Source organism: Lagenorhynchus albirostris, chromosome 15 (genome assembly GCF_949774975.1).
Source record: "Lagenorhynchus albirostris chromosome 15, mLagAlb1.1, whole genome shotgun sequence".
NCBI classification, from domain to species: domain Eukaryota; kingdom Metazoa; phylum Chordata; class Mammalia; order Artiodactyla; family Delphinidae; genus Lagenorhynchus; species Lagenorhynchus albirostris.
Genome location: NC_083109.1, coordinates 72,038,053 through 72,060,711, shown reverse-complemented (window position 1 = coordinate 72,060,711; position 22,659 = coordinate 72,038,053). Strand labels below are relative to the sequence as shown.

Below are 22,659 nucleotides of genomic sequence, written 5' to 3'. Positions count from 1 at the left end.
GGTTTAACCCATATACATTTAGGACCACTGAATCAAACATTTATTGAACAATACCTTTGTGCCAGCCCTGGTGAGGGGTCGGTGTTGGTCATGCACGTGAGGCCTGAGTCCTGCCTTCCAGAATCTCCTAGTCTTGAGAGAGGGGCCCACAGAGTCAGCATCACGTGCCCCGATGAGCCATAAACAAAGTGGTGATGAATTGGGTCCTTTGTCCAGGAACCAAGGGGATGAGAAAAGCTTGGAAGTATCAATACTTTGAAGTAGAAAGATTTTAAAGGATAGAAAACAGGTGGAAACAACAAGGACCTACTGTATAGCATAGGGAACTATATTTGATATCCTGTAATAAACCATAATGGAGAAGAGTTCAAAAGAAAAGGAAACAGGTGGAGGTGGACAGGCTGGCAAGGGGAACAGCACGTGTGAAGGCACAGAGGCAGGAAGGATGCATAGGTGTTTGAAGACAGTGCTCTTTTTTTTTTTTTCCTTGTTTTTCCTTTTTTGGCTGCACAGCACGGCATGCAGGATCTTAGTTCCCCGACCAGGATCGAACCCGTGCCCCCTGCAGTGGAAGCATGGAGTCCTAACCACTAGACTGCCAGGGAACTACCACAAAGACAGTACTCTTGAGCGAGTTGGAAGAGAGATTCCTTGGCGTGATGATAGCAGGTCTGTTCCTGAAATGAACCTCCCAGATTTTCTGTGTTTTGTTGCCAGCCTTGATGAAAATATTCGCTTTTTCCTTGTGTCACAGAATCTCGCTTCCTCAGAGAGACTTTCCCGCCCACCTATGTAAAAGGGCCCTCTCCATCACCCCCTACCCCTTGTCCCTCTTCACTTTCTTTACGGCCCTATCACTACCTGGAATCACATTTCTACTTTTTCGCTCTGTTTTCCCACTGAAGTGAAGCTTCCCGAGGCCAGGGACTTGTCTGTCATGTTCACAAGCAGGTCCTCAGACACAGCACAGGGCCTGACACAGAGTGCTCAAGAAATCCTGCAGGAATGAATAACTTATGAATGAATAACTTATGCTTCATGAGGCTTACAGATCATTTCATGTACTTTTAGCAGTTCAGTGATACTCCTGATGGTCAAAACATTTTTTTCCCCTCTCTAGGAAAATAAGCCTCACTTCTTCCTTCCTGATGTCTTGCTTTGGAGCCAGCCCCATGGTTCCTTGGAGGCTGGACCAGAAGGGGGTGATGAGGTTGGAGAGGCCGGTAGGCTTTGAAAGCCTGTGTGCCCAGCTCAGGAATGTCCACTTACTCCGCTGTAGGCAGAAGGGAGCCATCAAAGGTCACTGCTTGGGGGACCAAATGTTGCTTCTCACCTCCCACTGCTGGACAGGAGCTGACCTTAGAGTTACTCAATACTCCCCTGGTGTCCTACTGACCACAAGAGGGCAGCAGTGACTAGTCCCCTCTGTTCCTTCTAAGGCAGGGGTGGGGGGGTGGGGGGAAGTGGTTTCAGGGTCAAGGCCCAACAACCATTTCTTTAAAAAAAGGGGGAGGGCATAAATCGACTATACCTCAATTAAAAAAAAATTTAAAGCGGGGGTATCAGAGAAGGTCTATTCTCACAGCTTAATAAATTGTCAATGCCTCCCTAACCTTTCCTCATTTTCTGTGTCTCTCTCGCTGCTTCCTTTGAATGAACTGACAACGTCCTGCACATGTCAGTTTCTGAGGGTCATCACGGCAAATAGAAAAAGGAGAAGGAGAAGGAGAAGGGAGAAAGGAAAGAATAAAAGATTTGACTGTTTTGGTCCCACTTAGTGGGAGGGTTGAGAAGGAAATGTTCTTTTTTCTTTGGCCACGCCAGGTGGCTTGTGGGATCCTAGCTCCCCGCTCAGGGATCGAACCCGGCTCCTTGGCAGTGAAAACTCCAAGTTCTGACCACTGGAATTCCCATTTAATTCCAGGAAATTTTCATTTAATTGAGCCAGGCTGGAACGTCGCACCAGCACAAAAACATCACAAAATTGGGCAGAATTCTTAATTTATTTGGTAAATATGTACAGGCGCTGTGCTTGGCACTGGGAGCCAGGTAAACGGACATAGTTTCCATCCTTGATGGTGGGGGCCACAGTGGGATGTGATGGAGTACCGGGGTGGGGCTGTGGAGGGAGGGGGCAGGCGCCTGGGGCAGACTGAGCCTTGTTGGATGGGGTTGCCATGGGGCCCATCCAAGCTTTTTTCTCTATCTTCCCACAGGCACCCTCACAATTCAGTGGAATTGTCTCAAGTACCTACTATGTGTCTGGTTCTGTGATACCACCAGGGGTCCCAAGGTGAACAAGAAGTATGATCCTTACCCCGCTGGAGTCCACTGTTTAATTTAAGTAAATCACTTAACAATTAACGAATATGATCAGTGCTATGCAGGACAAGTGCGGGCTAGTGTAAGCGTGTATAATATGGGAACCAAACTGAGTTGGGGTTGGGGGGTTGCCCTGCAGAAGTTATGTGTGAACTGAGATCTGAAGGCTGAGAGAGGGTTAGGCAGGAAAAGGAGGCAGGAGGAATGTTCCAGGAAGTGAGAAGAGTCTGGGTGAAGGAAGGAGCTGGGCAAGTGAAAAGGCTGGTTAACTGGCGCTTAGAAAGGGAGGCGGGCTGTCTCGAGAAGAGGCTGGGAAGGGAACAGCCCAGTTTTGCAGACGTTGGAAGGCCTATTAAGGAACCTGACTATTAGCCAAAGGGCAAGGGGTTTCCAGGAGCAATGTAATGACACAGATGAGATTTGCTCTCTGGTAGGAGAATTGAAAGCTGACTGCATTCCAGGCAGGAGAGGATGCAACGCAAGGTTCTGGGGGCTTGAGGCCTCTGCGGACATCCAAGGGCAGGTGGGTATGAGGGCCTGGAGTGTCGCTAGGTCCTGAGATGACTGTTTCTCCAAAATTTAGATCAGATGTTCTCTTCCAGGGAAGGAAACTCACAGGGGCCGGTGGGAGCCAGGACCACATGGTAATTACAAGGCCTCACCTCTGTGGCCTTCCTGGCCCATCCCTCAAAGGATCCTCACCATAAGCCTGCAAAGGAGGCAGGCAGGAATGGGCCCATGTTCAAGATAGGGAAAGTGAGGCTCACGGAGGGGCAGTGACTTGCCCAATGACACATGGTGAAATTCAGGTAGAGGCAGGCTGGCACCAGGCATCCCGAGTCCAGTCCTGGGCCTTCTGCATCCAGCCTGCACCTCAGTCCCTGCCACCTCCATCCTGGGCCTCCTTCTCGTGGAGGGGCTCCAGGCAGCCCGGGTCCTTGGCTTCTTCCCCAGACGCCGGCTGCCCAGCGTCTTCTCCAGTGGTTTCATTTGAAGCATCTACGGTCGCCTCCATCCTCTCCTTCAGGTTCCGTTTGAAGAAACCAACCTGTAGGAAGACAAGACTTGAGTAAACAAAGAGTCCACAGAGCCCTGTGGACCCTTCGGCCCCTGCAAAACATGAAAGTACCGTTTATAGGGATAAGTCACACATGCCACAGACAGGTGGCATCTGCTCTGGGGATGGGGCGAGGGGATCTGCCACACCTGCTTCTTGGCAATATGTTAAAAAGCTGTACGTTTAATAGTTCATTCCTGAGGCTCATCAAAATGTCCCATACCATTATTGCGGGTGGGTGATTTGACAATATCTAGTAATACTAACAGCAAGAGCCTGCACTTATATAGGGCTTATTAGTAGGGGCCATGCACTCTCTGGTGAAAGCTCAAAAGATATATATTCTTTGGCTCAGTAATACCAGCTCTAGGAATTGATTCTAAAAAACTTCTGGACAAGTGTGCAGAGATGTTGGTAACAAGAGCCTTTTGGAACTTCCCTGGTGGCACAGTGGTTAAGAATCCGCCTGTCAATGCAGGGGACACGGGTTCGAGCCCTGGTCCGGGAAGATCCCACATGCTGCAGAGCAACTAAACCCGTGCGCCACAACTACTGAGCTCACGAGCCACAACTACTGAAGCCCGTGTGCCTAGAGCCCGTGGTCCACAACAAGAGAAGCCAACGCAATGAGAAGCCCGTGCACCGCAACGAAGAGTAGCCCCCACTAGCCGCAACTAGAGAAAGCCAATGCGCAGCAATGAAGACCCAACGCAGCCAAGAAAATAAATAAGTTTTTTAAAAATATTATAAAAACAAAACTAAAGAGCAAGAGGCAAATTTGTTTGTGCTCAGACAGAAAGACATCAAGATATAATATCCAGGGGGAAGTACAAGCTCCCAAGCAGTATATACAGTAATGTTTTGTATACATCCACACATCCACTGGCTTTTCTCTCTCTCTCATACTCACACATTCACATATACGTTAACAATAAAATTAGAACATGGAGGAATATAAACAAAATGGTTGTTAATGACAACCCTCTGGGGTTGCAATAGGGAGAAACTTTGATTTTCTGTTTTCTTTTCTGGAATATTTGAGTTTTTCACGTGGAACAGCTGCCCTCCAGCACTCTTTATCTGGCTAACTTCTACTCATCCTTCAAATCCCAACTCAAAGGCCACCTCTCTCTTTCTGGACTCCCCCAACCTCAGTTAGGTCCCTGTATCATAGGCCCAGAGAACATAGTATAGCCCCCATCATGTTCATGTCTGTGTCCCCCACGGACTGTGAGCATCTCAAAGCCATGGACCATGTGTGTGTTCTGTGCCCCTGTATCCCAGTGCCTGGCCCTCGATATGTGGGACAGTCCTTCTCCTTCCTCTCCCTGGGTACCCAGGTCTGGCTCTGCCAGTGCTTGTTGAGGGATGCCGGTAAAGTCTTGCTTGCCCTTTGGGTCTCAGTAGCCTTATCTGTAGAAGGAGGAGTAGGCTGAGGCCCCTTCTGGCTTTAAAGCCCCCTCATCTTGGTATTCTGCTCCCTGACTCCTGCCAATTCCACTCTCCCCAGCCTGGCTGGGTGCCCGTTCCTCGCAGAAGCTCCTACCTTGTACAGAGCTAAGAAAATCAGTAGCAGCAACAAGAGTCCCCCGATACTGCTCAGCACGTAGAGATAGACCATTTCCTTCTCATATACAACGTCGACCTTCATGATGACCTGTGGGGAGAGGAGAGGTGGGGAGTGCAGAGAAGAAGCCGTTCCCACCCCTGACATTTCTTGTGAATCTGGCCTCAATCCCTAGGTCTCCGCATTTCCCATCTGGACTGTGTCACGCACGACATGGGGCTTGGGCCAGACCCCCCTCCAGTACACCTTGCATTGCAGCCACCAGAATGAAAAGGCAAATATGCACCACGGCCCCCTTAAACCCTTAAGAGTCTTCCCTTAGCCCTGGGATGAAATGCCAGAACCCCAGCTCAGCACGCAGTGCCTTTCAGAATCTGGCTTCTGCTTATTTTTTCAGCTGCCCCTTCCCTTCTCCTGCTCTGAGCTTCCTGCTCTTAAACCCATCTCGCCCACTCTCTCAACGCCAGGCTCTGCACGTGCTGGGCCCCTCCCATCACGCCCTGCGTGTGGGGTGGGGGCCCCTTGGCTGAGTTGCCATCAAACCCATCTTGACCTTGTGGTCTGCTTGTGCCAAGGCTGATGGCTTTGGCTGTGGGGAGGTTCTTTTTCTTTTTTTTTTAATTTATTTATTTTTGGCTGCACTGTGTCTTCGTGGCTGCGCACGGGCTTTCTCTAGTTGCAACCAGCAGGGGCTACTCTTCGTTGCAGTGTGCGGGCTTCTCATTGCGGTAGCTTCTCTTGTTGCGGAGCACGGGCTCTAGGTGCACAGGCTTCAGTAGTTGTGGCTCGCGGGCTCTAGAGCGCAGGCTCAATAGTCGTGGCGCACAGGCTTAGTTGCTCTGCGGCATGTGGGATCTTCCCGGACCAGGGCCCGAACCCGTGTGCCCTGCATTGGCAGGCAGATTCTTAACCACTGTGCCGCCAGGGAAGCCCTGTAGGGAGGTTCTTACAGCACTAAAGCCCAAACCTCCTCTGTGGCTGCCCACACTCCCAGCTCCAGCTCTCCTAGCTCTGCCCTGGGTTCCTCCCATTCCTCTGCTGCCCTCTGCTCCCGGGTCTCCTGAGGAGGTAGAGAGATACCTGGGCCAGGGAGGCGTTGCTGCCGTAGAGGTGAAAGTGCTTGCTGCTGCTGAAGGAGATGGAGAGGGAGCTGCAGAGGCTGAACATGGAGGAGGCCTGTGGGAGGGAGGGGCGGGGGTGGGGCATCAGGCCAGAGGGAACAAGGACCCAGACGCCACTGACTTCTGCCCCCCAGTGCAACTCAAGGGGCAGAGGCAGAGGAAAATGGGTCCTAGTGGGTGCGCCATCGCTACCCCATTCTCTCCTGGAGCATTCTAACGTGCCGTTTGCCATTGTTGGGAGGACATTTTTCCTATAAAGAACATCTAGGAATTATCTGTAGGCCCCTGAAAACAGTCCTGCGAATTTTAAACAAATCGTGGTCCTCTTTCATCTGCAACTGTGTAAACATTGGGGCTATTTCCTCAAGACAGAACAAAAAATGCAAGGAGGCTCTCTGGGGGGGAAGCCCACCCCCCACCCCTCGAGGCCCCCCCAGAACCACTTGGAGTCTGTTGCCAGCTACCTTGATCTCCCCCACCAGCTCCACCGTCCCGATCACTTGGACGAGGATCTCCTGCCTGAAGACCACTGGGCAGCGGAACTCGGCTCCAAGTGAGCAAGGCTGCGGGAGGGACAGCGGGGGGTCAGGGAGGTCTCCTCCCACCTGCCCCCTGGCCAGCCCCCACCCCAGTTCTGAGGTCACGGCCCACACCTCAGCCACATCAGATGGACTCTCCAGTTCCTCACGGTGGCAGGTGACAGGAGGCTCCTGGGAAGGATGAGGCGAGGTCTTCAGTTAGTCCAGAGCTGAGAGGGGAGGCCCGCCCCTTGAGGCCAGACCTGCATTCTTCCCCACTCTCAGACACCACCTTGCATCCCAGTTCTTCCCCACTGGCCCCTGGCAGATTCAGTCATGCTCACTCCTGTCCCCACACATCTCCCCCCACCCCCACATCATGAGCTCACCCCCAGAGACCTGCATGCCCTTCCCTCTGAGGCCCACACTCACCGTCTGCACGCTCCACTTGTGCGTGATGGGCCCCTCGCCGTGAGGCTGTGGTACCCTAACCAAGGCCTCCAGGGCGGGCACATTGTGGTCATAGACAGAAGGCTGGATCCTCACCTGGTACAGAGGACAAGGGGCTGCAGAGCCCTGAATGCCACCCCAATGGCCACCCCAGATCCAATCCTCCTTGGCTGGGACCCAAGGGCCCGCTCTTCATTGGGCAGTGGGCAATGGTCAACCATAACCTTACAGCATGGGTTCTACGCGCTTCTCTGCTTCCTCCATGTGGCTAACCCTTGCCCATCCTGCAAGGTACTGCTCAAACATCATCCCTGAAGGTTTGGCTGACTCTCGCACAGCACCCTCGTTCCCCAGCAAGATGGCAAAGCATCTGCTTGTGTGCGTTTATCCCCCCTAGACTGTGAGCTGTGAGAGGGCAGGAGCTGTGGCTCATTTCACCTGCAATTCCCTACGGCCTTGACACACTACCCAGCACATAACCAGCCTCGCAAAAAGTAGTTATTTGAATGAGTGAAAGAAGGAAGGACATTTAACAAGGATAGATGCAAAAATTATTTGGGAAAAACATTTTGGCAAGTGCACTGAATTTATTTAAGAAACATTTCCTGGGGGTTCCCTGGTAGCTTACTGGTTAGGATTCCAGGCTTTCACTGCTGTGACCTGGGTTCAATCCCTGGTCGGGGAACTGAAATCACACAAGCTGTGCGGCGCAGCCAAGATTTTCTTTAAAAAAGCATTTCCTAAGTGCCTTTTATAAAAAAGATCTGTCTGTGCTAGGGCTGGAAGACCCAGAAATGTAGAAGAAGGTGACACAGGAGTAGCACCAATGAATCGCAGGTCAAGCAGGGAAATACATATCCAGTTTGTGGGGTTCTATCATTTATTCATTCAACAAACATTTGTGGACACTTTAAAAGCATCAGTTAAGTTAAATTTAAATGGCCTAATGTTAAAGGCAGCATTTGAATTTAGCTGTAAAAGGTAGAGAGGGGGTTAACAGATGAAGATGGGGGAAGCCAGCGGGAAGAGAAAATGCAGGGAATTAGGAGAGCACCAGGTGAATGTGATGTGGCGGAGGGTAGGGTGCCTGGGAAGGAGAGATAGGAGATAAAACTGGAAAGGAGACTTGGGATGAGATTCTGGTGTCCAGAGGCTGGAGGGCCAGAAGTTAGGGACCAACGACTAAGCAATGGGCAGTCCTGGAAGGCAGCCAAGGGGAAGATGGCTCCAGGGGGTTGCACCCACTGCAGGCATGGAATGGAAAGAAGTTGGGAGCCTGTGCCATAGTCCAGCTGCAAGAAGGTGAGGAACTCAGTCTGAGCAGTAGTGAGGTCAGAAGAGAGAAGAGGATATAGACAACAGGACCTGAGGAGACAGTGGAACCAAGTACAGAGGAAGGAGACGTTCACCCAGACTTGGAAGTTTTGCTTGAGGAAAAGGTGGTGCTTTTAAAGGATTCTAAGCAAACCAAAGGAGATGCTGGCTTACAGGAAGATGATAAATTTGGTTTCGAACATCCTGAGACCAAAGCTTCAAGAGGAGCAACTGTACTTCTAGTTATATATCCAGGAGAAACAAAACATACGTCCACACAAAAACCTGTACAGGAATGTTCTAGCAGCATTATCCATAATAGCCCAAAATGGAAATAACCCAAATGTCCATAGACTGAAGAATGGATAAATCAAGTATGGCCTGTCTTACAAAGGAATATTATTTCGCAAAAAAAAAGAGAATGAAATACTGACCCATGCTACAACATGGATGAACCTTGAAAATACTATGCTAAATGAAAGAATCCAGTAACAAAAGACCACATGTTGTAGGATTCCTTTTATATGTAATGTCTGGGATAGGCAAATCTATAGAGACAAAAGTAGTGGCTGCCAGGTGCTGGGGGAGGGAGGAAGGGGGTGTGATTGCAAACCGGTACTGGGTTTCTTTCTGGAGTAATAAAAACGTTCTAAAATTAGATTATGGTGATGGTTGCACAGCTTTGTGAATATACTAAAAGCCATTGAATTGTATACTTTAAATGGGTAAATTGGTATGTGAATTCTACCTCAATAAAGCCATTAAAAGACAACACCACCAAAAGATGCTAGGAGGACATCCCAGAGGAGATCAGTGACCAGCTGCAGGCACAGGTGCATTGGAGGAGCAAGAGGGACACAATTCCGAGTTGTCATTTGGAAGGGGGACACTTACCCTGGAAGTGAGACACACCTAGTGTAAACAGACACAACAGAACAATCAGTAGCGCAAGCCCAGAGCCCCGAATCTGCTAGGAGGCAATAGCAATGGTGACAAAGCAGAGGACGGAGGGTTAGAACACGTAGGTGGTAACAATCCCCACTTGATGAACGCTTAGCATGCTAGGCCTCGTCTGAGTCTCACTAAATGCATGATCTCATTTAGTTCTTTCAATATTCCTATGTGGTGGGCAGTACTATCATCCCCATTTTACAGATGAGAGAACTGAGGCTCAGGGAGATTCACTAATTTGTCTGAAGCTATCAAGTAGTAGAGCTGGCATTTTAACCCAGGCTGTGACTCCAGAGACTGGAACCACTCTGTTCTATCACCTTCCTTGGATGATGGGGAAAACAACAATGCTAAAAACAGCCAATATTGACTGATACTGTTTGTGTCAGCACTGTGCTAAGTTCTTAAACTGCATTTTCTGGGAATTCCCTGGTGGTCCAGTGGTTAGGACTCTGCACTTTCACTGTCGAGGGCGCGGGTGCATGGCCAAAAAAAAAAAAATTAAATTAAACTGCATTTTCTCATTTGTGCCTCCTGACAACCCCATAAGGTAGGTGTTATTATCCCCGTTTTACCGAGGCTCAGAGAGGTTAAGTAAGCTGCCTAAGGTTACACAGCTTTAAGTGGCAGAGCTTCAAAAAGATCTCGGGTCTGGCTGAAGTCTATGTTCCTAACCAGCCATGGGAGCAGAAGACCATGAGGAAGGAGATCCGGTGGCCCAGCTGGCCAGCTCTCACTGGGTTTCCACGCCTATTTAGCCCACAGTAAACCTTAGTTATTAGAGCTGACCTCCTTGAGGTCAACAGGGCCTGACTAATGGGACAGCTTCAGGAAGGAGGGACAGGATCACCCATGACCCATGCCGTGCTGGGTTTAGCTAAAACGGAGACCATTAGGGCCTTTAGCAAGAGTGGTTACTTGGCAAGCCAGGCAGTAGTGAGACAAATGCATGGCTGAAGATGCTGGAGGCATCTAGCCCTGGTGACTATTCAGAGGCGGAGAGAGAGAGAGAGAGAGAGAGAGAGAGAGAGCGCGTGCTCAAGGGGTTGAGCTGGTTCCAGGCAGAGTGAGGCAAGAATGTAAGGTTTCCAAGTAGCTGGGAAGGCCAGGGCTGCAGCACGACACCCACGTCACCCCTGTGGCGACCTCCACGTCCCCAGGCACTGCGCCAAGCACTCTAGAGGAAGCAGGTGACCCATTTAAACCTCACGACCACCTGTGAAGTTCTCATCCCAAACCTCACTTGTCACAGTGGGGAACTGTGGCATGGACAGGTGAATCCTTGGCCCAAGGTCATATAGAGCGCAGGCGACAGAGTTGGGGTTTGTCGGACTCTTTCCGCTCTTCTGGTGGTAAAAGGACCGGCCTGGTCGACCCAGTAGGGAGCCCAGAGCCATCCCAGTGAAAGACACTGGAAGCCAACTCCACTGGTCACTCAGAACGTTCTATTTCAATGCAAATGGGCATCTGACCTTCCCAAAGGCCCCTCCTCTCCTGACATCGAGGTGTCAAGGTGAGATGGCTCCCACCTTTGTTCCGCAGGGGATTGAACTGCCCCGGGTCCTTCCCCGCTAGCTACTGCCCAGTCGGCCCTGACTTCAGTGCGGCCTTGGGGAAGATGGTGCCTCTTTGGGGCCTCAGTTTCCCCCACGGTAAAATGAAAATGCTCTTGGCTTGTTCAGAGCCTGCTCCTCTCTGAGGTTACCTCAAGAAAGCCCTAGACGCCTCAAGGTTTAGACTCAGGGGGCGGCCTCCCTCTTCTGAGTTCCCATAATGATGACTCTACTACAGTACTGAGCATTGCAGGAGAAATGAGGACCACTAACTTAAACACATGGATTTTGTATACAAGTAAGTGTTTGAATCTGACCTGTTCCCCTTACTAGCTGGGTAACCAGGGCAAGTTACTTGACCTGTCTATGCCTCAGATTTCTCATCTGTAAAATGGGAACGACACTGCCTGTCTTACAAGCTCTCACGGTTGGGTGTGAATTACGGGGCTTGCATGTATAAAGGTCCAGGCTCAGAACTTGGGTTTGGTGAGTGCTTGCGGACATTGTTTTATTTATTGATGCCCTACCACCTAGGAAAGTATCTAAACTGGAATGGTAGCTCATTAACTGTTTGAATAAAAACTAGGTTCTCAGGAATGCCCTGGCAGTCCAGTGGTTAGGACTTGGCACTTTCACTGCTGGCCCGAGTTCGATCCCTGGTTGGGGAACTAAGATCCCCAAAGCCTCACAGTGCAGCAAAAAAAACCAAACTAGATTCTCTCTGGAAAACATGAATCTGATTCTGTACCTAACTGAGAACGCAATTAGGAGATCAAATGTCTATATAATTAAATCCTAAAATAAATGGGAACTTTCTACTTCAAAAAACAAAAACACCCCACGACACTGTAAATCAACTATACTTCAATAAAATAAATTAAAACAACAACAACCCCAAAACTAGGTTCTCCCCCAGAGCCCTTCTGGCTCTCAAGTTCTGTGATTCCAGAAATAATTTATCCAGAGTTGGAAAGGAGCTGGTGAGTATGCGCCACTGGGAGCATTTCAGGGAAAGGATCACAGAACGAGGTGGAGGGCTGGGCCCGTTGAGGATGGGACTGAGTCTAGTTGGTCTCTGCATCCTTGGTCCTCAGGATGGGGCTGAACGTGAAACCTCTAAGGACCCTTTCACACTGAGGTTCATACCTGGTAGATGTGCTTGACATGGTGGATCTTGGGACCCTTGGGGGTGAAACTGATATAGAGCGTGGAGTTTTCCTGGCTGTGGAGAGAGAGGAGCAGCTGTAGAAGCCAGAGAAGACAGCAACCCAGTCAACCAGGGAACCCCGGGCCAGGGGAAGCCTCGGAGTTGCCAGCCACTGTGCTAGAGACGGTGCAGGCACGATCTCATGTCATCCTGACACTGCTCTGCTCTTGCCCTTTGGAAACTAGGGCTCACTGAAGGGGTCAGTCTTGCCCAAAGTCCTGCAGTGGGGGACAAGGACTGGAACACAAGTGGATGGCTTTTGGAGCTGTGTTCTCCCCACTAGACGCCACCTCGCCGGAGCCTCCACTGTCCTTGGGCCCCACTGCTCATCTCCTCAAGAAGTGCACCAGCTTCTGGCTCGCTCTCCCACCCAATCCGTCTAATGACCTTCCTAATATCACTCTCTGATCCTGCCACGCTCCTCCTCCGAATCCATCAATGGCTCCCTGCTGTCCCCAAGGGTCAGGTCCAAAGCTCCCCGACATCCAGACCTGCCTGCTTCCGAGTCTGCCTGCCCACTGCTCCCCACAGATACCTACCATCCTCTGGGCCTGCCCACCCCCTGCTCCCCGGATCTGCCCCACTGTTTGCCGCCCCCATGCCTTTCCCTTTGCTAGTCTCTCTGATGAGAATGGCTGCCTTTCTTCCTAGCCCTTATCTGAACCTCCTCATCCTCCAGACCCCAGTTCAAGCCCCTATTCTGCATGACTCCTTTCAAGTCTCCTCCAACTCACATCATCTTTCCTGGCTCTAATTTCATATCACACCTCAGACAATATTGTGTTTGGCATTTATGTTCAAAAGCACTGGGGACCCCGGCTCAGACATGGTCCTGCCCTTATCTCACTGAGCCGACTTAAAAATGCCACTTCCCTTTTCTGGCTTCATCCTCTTTTCTGTAAATGAGAAAACCCAGCTAGTGATCCCCATGGGTCCTTCCTGCCACAGCATTCTAAGACACTCACTCTGTGTGTCTGGGTTCTCCAACCTGACCATAAACTCTCTGTGGGCAAGAGTCACTGTGAAAACTTTTCTATCTCTTCCAGCACTCTTGGCCCCGGGGAAGAGGGAACCTAGCACGGCTGGCAATGTTCAAGAGCTTGGCTGGAGTTTGGAGTAAGACAGATTTAAGTTCAGATGCTGGTGTCAGTACTTCCTAGCTGTACTACTCTGGGCAGATTCCTCCCTTCTCTGAGCCTCGTTGTTCATCAGTAAATCAGAGAGGCAAGGTGCCTCGCGAGGTGTCGAAAGCTCCAGGGGAAGCCCTCAGCTGCGCAGTGCAGCTGGAGCAGAAGCTCACATCAGGTCAGCATTCAGTCACATTTTCTTCTACCGTAAGTATCGATCTGACTCAGAGATCGATAGCCCCGGGAGGAAGGCTGGGGCCCTGGGTGGGGAGGCTGAGGTGGGAGGAGAGGGGGGACGGCCGCTCAGGACTCACTCCTTGGTGAGGATGTTGATGGGGTACATGACTGGGATGCTGGTGGTGGCCGAGTTGTCCCCCAGGAGGCCTGAGTCCTCATTGTTGCTGCAGGGGGCAAGGTAGAGGGCAGTGTTAGGAGACAGTCTGGCCAGGACTGTGTGACAGTCTGAGGCCAGGGTGGGAGGAGATGCTGGCAGGGGCCTGCCTGGGGCCTGCTCACCAGCTCACATTGGCGTGCACCTCAACAAAGTCCCCCCAGGAGCCGTTCAGCAGCGTATGAAACATCACCTGGATATCAACCTGTCAGGGGAGGAGACGGGAATGAAGAAGGAAGGCGCCTGGCCCTCAGGGGGCCGCCTTAGCCCCTCACAGCCCCCATGCTCCCACTGCCATAGTCACAGTGACAGCTTATCTCAAGCCCTGGGCTGGGTGTTTTATCCCCATTGTAGAGACAAGGATACTGAGGTTCTGAGTGGTTAAGTCATGTGTGTAAGGTCACAAAATGAATGACCTAACCCTGGGTTTCTCTGATTCCAAAGTCCAGGCTCTCAAACACGACACAGGACACCTCTGCACACATTCTCTTGGGGTAGGGATAAGCCCTGCCTTTCCAATCACCTTCACCTTCCCCAGAGCCAGGAGCTCCCTCCCCTCCTGAGCTTACAGCCCCTTGGCTGCTTGACTCCTGGGGGCTGGAAGCACTCACCAAGCTGCCTGCTTTGAAGATGGGAGAGCTCACGTTGCAAGAGAGGGCCCTGCTCTGAAGCTTGGTCTCCTCGGGAAGCTCCTCGCAGCTCACAGGTATCTGGCTGTGGGGCTGGGGGTGAGAAGAGAGAGGAGGAGCGTTTTAGTGGGCAAGGCTAAGAGTTCCCCAGAGGCCACCAACCCTCAGGTCCCCTCCCCCTGGCCAGGGCACATTTGCAGAAAGGTGGGGCCGAAGGGTCAGGGGTACAGCCAGGGGTTCAGTACAAAGATGTTCACTGCAATCCTGTTTCTCACAGGGAAAAATTGGAAGTGATCAAACAATCCAAAGAGGTGGGAATGGTTCAGTGAATTGTGGTACAATCACAGGAGAGAGTTAAAATGCTGCTACGTCCACACATTCAGCAACCATTTACAAAATGAACTTGATCCTGGGCTAAAGAGGACAAAACCCTTCATCTTCATCGCTGTCTGGAAGCCACAGATTTCAGTTCAGATTGGGAAGAAAATCAGATAAGGAAATAGAGGCTCAGAGCAGTCGAGAGACTTTCCCCCAGTCTCACAACTGGGTAACCCGGCAGGGATCTGGTAGGAACTTGAATCCAGGTCTGTTTGACCCCAGATCTCAAGTTCTCAATCACTTTACTAGATACCCCTTAAGAAAGCATTTAATGTTGCTGTATAAGAATAATTCAAGGATCCATCCACAGATGAACGGATAAGCAAAATGTGGTCTATCCATGTGATGGAATATTAGCCTTAAAAAGGAATGAAATTCATACCTGCTATCACAGGGATGAACCTCAAAAACATAACGCTAAAGTGAAGAACATCTTGCTAAGCGATGTAAGACAGACACAAAAAGACAAATATTGTATGGCTCAACATTTTTGTTTTAAATTTCAAAATTCAAAATTTTTTTAAAAATATGGAGGAGGGGCTTCCCTGGTGGCACAGTGGTTGAGAGTCCACCTGCTGATGCAGGGGACACAGGTTCGTGCCCCGGTCCAGGAGGATCCCACATGCCACGGAGCGGCTGGGCCTGTGAGCCGTGGCCGCTGGGCCTGCGCGTCCGGAGCCTGTGCTCCACAATGGGAGAGGCCACAACAGTGAGAGGCCCGCGTACCGCAAAAAAAACAAAAAAAACAAAAAACATGGAGGAAAAATAACCATATGGAGAGCAAAATGCCAATTAGTTAAAATATAGAATAAATATACAATGTATCAATAATTTGTACCTATGTGTATAGATAAACAGAAGGATAAACACCAAAATATTAAAAGTCATAATTGTGGGTTGTATAAGTACGGGTGTTTGTCTTCTTTAAACTTCTCTGTAATTTCCAAGTTTCTGCGGTGATTATGTATTACTTTAGTAACAATAATTTAAAAAATAAAAGTTGTACTTAAAATAACCCAGCTCAAGAGAGTAAATCCTAGGAGTTCTCATCACACACAAAAATGTTTTTTCTGTTTCTTTAATTTTGTATCCATACGAGATGATGCATATGCATTAAACTTATTGTGATGATCATTTCATGATGTATGTAAGTCAAATCATTATGCTGTACACCTTCCACTTATACAGTGCTGTATGTCAATTATTTCTCAATAAAATTAGAAGAAAAAAATAATGAAATAATAAAACAAGCCAGGCCATCCCTCAAAGACAAGTTGGTCACCTTTAGGAGGAAGGTAGCTCAGTCTCCCTGAACGTGTGCACAACTTCTTGGTCACCAGGTCCATGAGCCTCTGTCACACTCTCCATTTCATGCAACCCCCTAACCCTGTGATGTCCCCAGCCTCATTTCTTGGTCGCGAATCCGAGGCTCACAGAGGATGAACCTTGTATCTCAGCTCACACAGCTCGAGGGTGGCCATCAGGCTGAGAACCCAGAGGTGGTTCGAAGACCTCCGCCCACATCTTCAGGCTGTCCTGACCGCCTGGGGCTCCAAGAGGCAGGACAAGCCTGGCACATGGTCTGCGGGCAGACCCCACCCTCTTGCTCACCTTGAGTGTCTCCACTTTGCGGAAGGAGAGTCCCCGAGGGAAGCTCAGGCTGAGGTGGACCCAGTAAGCGTCTTCTCCCAAGTTCCTCAGTGTCAGCCCCACAGAGAAGCTGGCGGAGGGGGTCAGACGCAGGACTCTGGATCTGGGGGGAGGATCAGGGCAAAGTTATGGGGGCCAACAAAGGAAGCAGGATCAGAGGTGGAGACTTTCAGAACTGAGGGATCCGGTAGGCCAGAAAAAAGAAATACACAAAAATAAGCTCCTATGCACAGGCTTTAAGTTTTGCGATCTCGTCTATTCCTGATAGGAGAGCTGCAAGGCACCAGCATTTCTCAGAGGGGGAAACTAAGGCCCAGACGACAAACGGAGTCAGTGGCCGTGGGGGTCTTCCGACCTGAAGTCCTATGTTCTTTTTATACACAGGAGCTGCCTCAGGAAAACATCGAGTGAAACAGGAGGCCTTACAGACCTTGCAGTGGAGGTCAGCCCCAGGTTAGCCTCACACTTCTTGTCCTCTCCGCAGTTCTTCTCAAAAGGGATCTGGAAGGCCAAGAAGAAAGGACCAGGAGGCTCAGATCCCCACACCCAGGAGGACTGGACCTTGGCCTCTCTGTCTGCCCCTCTTCCCCTCTTACCTCCTTGGTCTCCGAGTGTGGTGAGGGCCTCAGGATGGGCTGGATGTCCTTGCCCTGCTGAGCACGGAGGAGGGGGAGACAGGAGAGAATAGTTGAGGCAGCAGAACTGATGGAGGAGAGCTGGAGGGGCTCAGAGCTTGGTGCTCAGCTGGGCTGGCTGTGGTCGGGGCCCTCGCAGGAGCCAACGCCTTCCCGGGGCAGGCCCCAACCTCCAGACTCAGCCCAAGGCTGTCTGTGCCACACTCCTCTGGTGGCAGTTCCTTGAGGGAGGCTCAGGGTGTCCACTTCCTGTCCTGGCCATGAGATCTGGGCCTTGACAGAGCAGCTCCCCCAGGTTCTCCCAGGCTTTGCTGGGAGCAGCACCTGGCCGCGCAGCCTCTAGACTCCCCTGCCTGGGACTAGCTCCTCCCGTGGTTCTCCTCTGTGAACCCCAGCTCTCCATCTCTTATCAGATCAAGGCCAGTTCTTTCAACATTTCCAGAATTTCTGCTCTGGGCCAGACCCCCCCCCCAGCAGAGATCAAAACAGACACACTGCCCGTCCTCCCAGGCTGGTGGGAGAAACGGCCCGGCATCCTCAAGTGTGAGGATGGGACAGGTACAGGGTATGTTTAGAGGATGTAGAAGGGGATCCTATCCTACGCTTGGAGATCAGGGAAGCTTCCTGAAGGGATGGCATCTCAACTGAAATCCACAGGGTGAGGAGGAGGGAGCCAGGTGGAGAGAATGGAAAGAGACGAAGAAAGAACAGTTTACGTGAAGGCCAAGGCAAGAGAGATTGTGCCCGTGTAAGGAGCAGGAAGATGCTCGGACTGGCGGGAGTGCCGCGTGTCAGGAGGGGCAGGAGAGGGAAGCAGGGTGCAGATTCCCCCCAGCCTTGCAAGCCATATTAGGCAGTTGAGGGTAATGGTGACACAGGAGTGTTTTATGGGTGATCAACGGTATGTTCTCAGGAGACTCCAGCCTCCTCCACTTCCAGGTCATCTGCCAAGCAGCCTCCAGACCCTCCCCTAAGGGCAGGGCTCCTGGCAGCTTCTGCTGACTGCTCGCAGCCACCCCAACATTCCCATGCAGATTTCCCACCACCCACCAGACCACAGCCTGTCCCCAAAGGGGCATCCAGGGCCTCTGTCTTGTTCAGTTGTCCTGCCAGAAGCTAAGCCCACCTCCCCATTTCCCCCAAACTTAAAATCGTGCCTCTTCTCTCTCAGCCTACGCAAAATCTACTCATTCTGCGAGATCCGGAACAAAGGACACTTCCCCCAGGAAGACTTTTTGACAACTGTGACCTCAGGTCTCTCTCTCTCTTTTTTTTAAATTAGCCTTTTATTTGTTTATTATTATTATTATTATTTTTGGCCGGGCGACACACCTTTCGGGATCTTAGCTCCCCAAACAGGGATCGAATTCGTGCCCCTTGTAGTGGAAGCTTGGAGTCCTCACCACTGGACCACCAGGGAATTCCCAGGTCTCCTTTGAAGCCTGAGTTGCTGCACCACACAGTTTGACTTTTTTATTTTATTCTTTTAATTAGTGCCGATGGGAGAAACTGCTGGCTGTCCCTATACATCCTGAGTGGGTGGCAGGTTGCGGGGCAGGGCACTCAGCGCAAGCTGCCAAAAACCACAAGAAGGAGTGTGTTTATCAGTCACGGAGCTCCGGCTCTGAAAGCGGCCTCAGAATGCAGAGATGCAGAAACAGTCCCAAAGAAAGACAGACCTGCTTGTGCCAGAAAAAAACAAATCTACATCTTCAGGCTTCCAGGCCCAGGTTCTTTCCATCAGACCCTGCCGCCTTCCGACAGAAGCCAAACCACCAGCTGAGTGTCAAGGATTTCAGAAGAGGAAATTAGGCTTTTGGCACTGGGTAGGGAGCGTGGGATCCAGGAGACTAGGATAGAGAGTGTTTTCCTCTTCTTTTACATAACAAGGGCACCCCAATTAGGCTTTGAGGGAACTACCTGCCCTCAACGGAATACCCTTGGGCGAGAAGGCTAATTAGGATACCGTGTCCTTCCACAGATAAGGGATGGTCCTAGGCTTTCTGGTGTTCTCTCCCTGTAATTTGCATCTGTTAGTATTCGCCCAGGTTAGAAGCCTAATGAGGTCTGAAGCTGATGCACAGAGGGACGCGTGGAAGGGGCCGTGCCCTGGGAAGTCCATCCATTATTTCTTCCTCTTGAGAGCCCCCAGAGCCTCCACCTACCCTGGTCCTCCATCTTCCCAATCCCAGTTTTCCAAATTTCTCTTAAATACAAACTCCCATAGACTCCTTTCTGCTTAAGTAAGCATATTTCATTTCTATTGCTTGAAGCCAATGTAATACAGTCCTGTCAAATTGAATTTCTATTCTCCCTTATTTCCTATCAGTTTCTCCAGCTGATCTCTTCTTACCGCGCTTTGGTCCCTCGGTGTCCCTTCTTCCTCCCAGAGAGAGTAATTTAGGGAGACATTGATGGGAGAGATGAGGTCTTGAGTGCACACCTGAGGGCAATAAGAATACACCCTATGTCATGAGTTTAACCTTTACCACACTTCCAGTTAAAGGCACAACTTGTCCATACTTTATAAAGGATGAAATTCCAGTAGCTAGTTGTCTGAGACCTTACCAGGAGTGGAGGGATGTTTACTATACATCAGGTGTTTATGATATGCCCAGCTTGCTTCTCAGTACGAGTGTTCATCCCTCAGCCCCAATCCCAAGGCAGACATCAGTCATCAACCACGGCACTTTTCCCCACTGAGTCCTAACAGAAGTCCCTGAATCTTTGTCAAACTCCTCTAGGCAACCATTACCAAAGTTTGCACAAGAAAAGAATACTCTAGAATAAGTAGAATATCCCAGTTCCTTGACAACAGGGGTGGGTCTCAGTCTTTTATGTTATTACCAGTGCCTGACACTTTGGAGACACTCACTTTGGAGGACTTTTTGTCCTTACCTAAAGGTTCCCCCAATTCGAAGAGGTAGGCATTATTATCCCCACATCAGAGACGAGGAAAGTGAGGTGTAAAAAGGTGACACAATTTTCCTAAGGACTAGAACTGGGAAGCGAACCCAGATCTGTCCAACTCCCAAGTCTAAAGTCTTTCCATCATGTCACAGTGCCTCTTCTCTGGCAAATTTATGTTTAAAATTTCCAAATCTTGTAATGTGGGTTACAGGTATGAGGAGGCAGAGAGGCTCTGAACGAAATGAGATCGTGAGCTGATCGTTGTTGAAAATGGGTGATGGCTGTTTGGCGGTTCATTAAACTCTTTTTCTACTTTTGTATGTCTGAAATTTCCCATAATAAAAACTTGAAAATAAACTTCAAAATCTTATACTGAGTATACCAATCACGTATTCAGTCTCTTATGAAATATTTGAGGCCAGAATAAAATTTAATATCGATCTTATTTCATACAGAACAGGTATAAGCAAACGGAATTTGGGTATTTTGGCAGTTATCTAAACTAACAAGAACTTAAAAAAATTCTTTCTGGGGTGCATTTTTTTTTAATACATTTAGTTATTTATTTCTGGCTGCATTGGATCCTTGTGGCTGCGTGCAGGCTTTCTCTAGCTGTGGCGAGCGGGGGGCTACTCTTTGTGTGGTGCGCGGGCTTCTCATTGCAGTGGCTTCTCTTGTTGTGGAGCATAGGCTCTAGGCACTCAGGCTTCAGTAGTTGTGGCACTCGGGCTCAGTAGTTGTGGCACACGGGCTTAGTTGCTCCGCGGCATGTGGGATCTTCCTGGACCAGGGCTTGAACCCATGTCCCCTGCATTGGCAGGTGGATTCTTAACCACTGCGCCACCAGGGAAGCCCTGGGATGGATGTTAATAATAAAACACCCACACGGCAAACGAAGATACCGAGTGCCGCAACTAAGACCTGGTGCAGCCAAATAAATGAATAAATAAATATTTCAATAATAATAATGAAAAATGACCACGTGTACCTGGCAAATAGTGACACACCACCGTGCCTGAATATTCCATAGGACCGAATATTCTGTGGCCATTAAAAATAATCTGAAAGCTGGGCTGCAGCATTAATATATGATGTGTGAAAAGAGTAGGGAAAAAATGGTAAGTACTTTACAATTGTAATCATGTTTAAAATGCCTATGGATGTGGATTAAGGACTAGAAGAAAATATGCTGAAGGTATTGTTACTACTGTGATACAGAAGAGGAAACGGTAGGACCAGGAGATCAAGGTGACCTGTGACCTGTGCTGGACAGCGATGGAGCCGAGCCTGGCACTGGGGCTGCCTCCTGCTGCGGTCAGCTCGTCCGCCCCTTCCCTCCCCTGAGCAGACTTGCTGGCTCCTTACCGGGAAGTGGAACCAGAACCCAGTGCAGGACTTGACTGAGGTGACAGCTGTGTTCCTGCTGAGCTCATGTTTCCCTTCTGGGAACAACCCCCGGCTTCTGGTCCGATGGCCATCCAGCTGCAGAGTGTAAGTGAGGTTGGCAACCAGGTGCCCTGGGCAGGGTGGAAAGGCAAGAGTTGAATGATGGCGGATCCTGGGGCCGTGAGCCTGGATTTGGGGCAGGCAGCTGCGCTGGGAAGCAGGAAGGTAGCACTGACCTTTGAACTGGGAGATGAGAGACTTGACCTGGAAACAGACTGTGATGTTAACGCCTTCCTTCTTCTTGTCGCTGGAGGAATGCGAGCACTCGACTTCATGCACTGGGATCTCGGCCGGGGAGAAGGACATGGTTGTGATGATATCCACCACAGGCCGGGAGCTTCAGGGAAGGAAACAACCGACGCTCTCCCTCGGCCTCAACTGCCATCCCCAGCCAGACCTGGGGCTCCAGCTAGCAGAGGCCAGAGGACTCCCCTTCCCTAAAGCAGACCTCAGTGTCACTGTCTCTTTGCAATGAAAATAATAATGATAATTCATTAGGGCTCCCCATAATGATAATTCTTCCTAGCAGCCTTCTGACCCATTTCTCACACAGAAGAATGAGCTTTTAAAAAGAAAAGTCGGGACTTCCCTGGTGGTGCAGTGGTTAAGAATCCGCCTGCCAATGCAGGCGACACGGGTTCGAGCCCTGGTCCGGGAAGATCCCACATGCTGCGGAGCAACTAAGCCCGTGCGCCACAACTACTGAGCCCACGCGCCACAACTACTGAGCCCGCACGCTTAGACCCTGTGCTCCGCAACAAGAGAAGCCACCGCAATGAGAAGCCCGCGTGCCGCAACGAAGAGCAGCCCCCGCTTGTCACAACTAAAGAAAGCCGGCACGCAGCAACAACGCAGCTAAAAATAAAAATGAATGAATGAATGAATGAATTTATAAAAAGAAAAGTCAGGGAATTCCCTGGTGGTCTAGTGGTTAGGACTCCGAGCTTTCACTGCCAAGGGCCCAGGTTCGATCCCTGGTCAGGGAACAAAGATATTGAGCTTCCATGCCAGTAACCTTTCAAGGATGCCCCATGGTATTCAGAATAAAATCTAAACTTTTCACTGTCTGTGCCATACCATCTGCCTCTCCAGTCTTCTTTTTTTTTTGGGCTGCACTGGTTCTTAGTTGTGGCACGTGGGATCTTCAGTGCCGCATGCGGGGGGATCTTTAGTTGAGGCATGTGGGGTCTAATTCCCTGCCAGGGATTGAAACCGGGCCCCTTGCATTCGGAGCATGGAGTCTTACCCACTGGACCACCAGGGAAGTCCCTCCTCTCCAGTCTCACCTCCTACCACACTGACCCTATTTCCGTGCCTTGAACACGTCACACTTTTGCCTGCCTTACGGCCTTGGCACCTCCTGGACTTTCGACATGGAAAGCTCTTACCCCAGATTTCTGCAAGCCTGGCTCTTTCTCATCTTTCAAGTCCCA

General features: G+C 50.3%; 1 protein-coding gene across 2 annotated transcripts in view; it reads right to left on the bottom strand.

Moving 5' to 3' along the window:
* Positions 1 to 1,989: 1,989 nt before the first annotated feature.
* The window catches only part of ITGAL (integrin subunit alpha L), a 40,747-nt gene continuing 20,077 nt past the window's right edge, over positions 1,990 to 22,659 (bottom strand). Inside the window, exons 16-31 of one of the 2 annotated variants that reach the window (XM_060122192.1) lie at positions 21,403 to 21,563; positions 21,146 to 21,297; positions 19,224 to 19,313; positions 16,832 to 16,888; positions 16,666 to 16,736; positions 16,197 to 16,338; positions 14,190 to 14,300; positions 13,704 to 13,783; positions 13,502 to 13,588; positions 12,000 to 12,075; positions 7,018 to 7,131; positions 6,721 to 6,777; positions 6,532 to 6,630; positions 6,027 to 6,122; positions 4,926 to 5,036; positions 1,990 to 3,370 (exon numbers count right to left, since the gene is read on the bottom strand). In XM_060122192.1, the coding sequence (XP_059978175.1) occupies positions 3,197 to 3,370; positions 4,926 to 5,036; positions 6,027 to 6,122; positions 6,532 to 6,630; positions 6,721 to 6,777; positions 7,018 to 7,131; positions 12,000 to 12,075; positions 13,502 to 13,588; positions 13,704 to 13,783; positions 14,190 to 14,300; positions 16,197 to 16,338; positions 16,666 to 16,736; positions 16,832 to 16,888; positions 19,224 to 19,313; positions 21,146 to 21,297; positions 21,403 to 21,563 (1,678 nt within the window). In that variant the 3' untranslated portion in view covers positions 1,990 to 3,196. The remainder of the gene's footprint in view (positions 3,371 to 4,925; positions 5,037 to 6,026; positions 6,123 to 6,531; positions 6,631 to 6,720; positions 6,778 to 7,017; positions 7,132 to 11,999; positions 12,076 to 13,501; positions 13,589 to 13,703; positions 13,784 to 14,189; positions 14,301 to 16,196; positions 16,339 to 16,665; positions 16,737 to 16,831; positions 16,889 to 19,223; positions 19,314 to 21,145; positions 21,298 to 21,402; positions 21,564 to 22,659) is intronic. The other variant, XM_060122193.1, reaches the window with a different exon arrangement.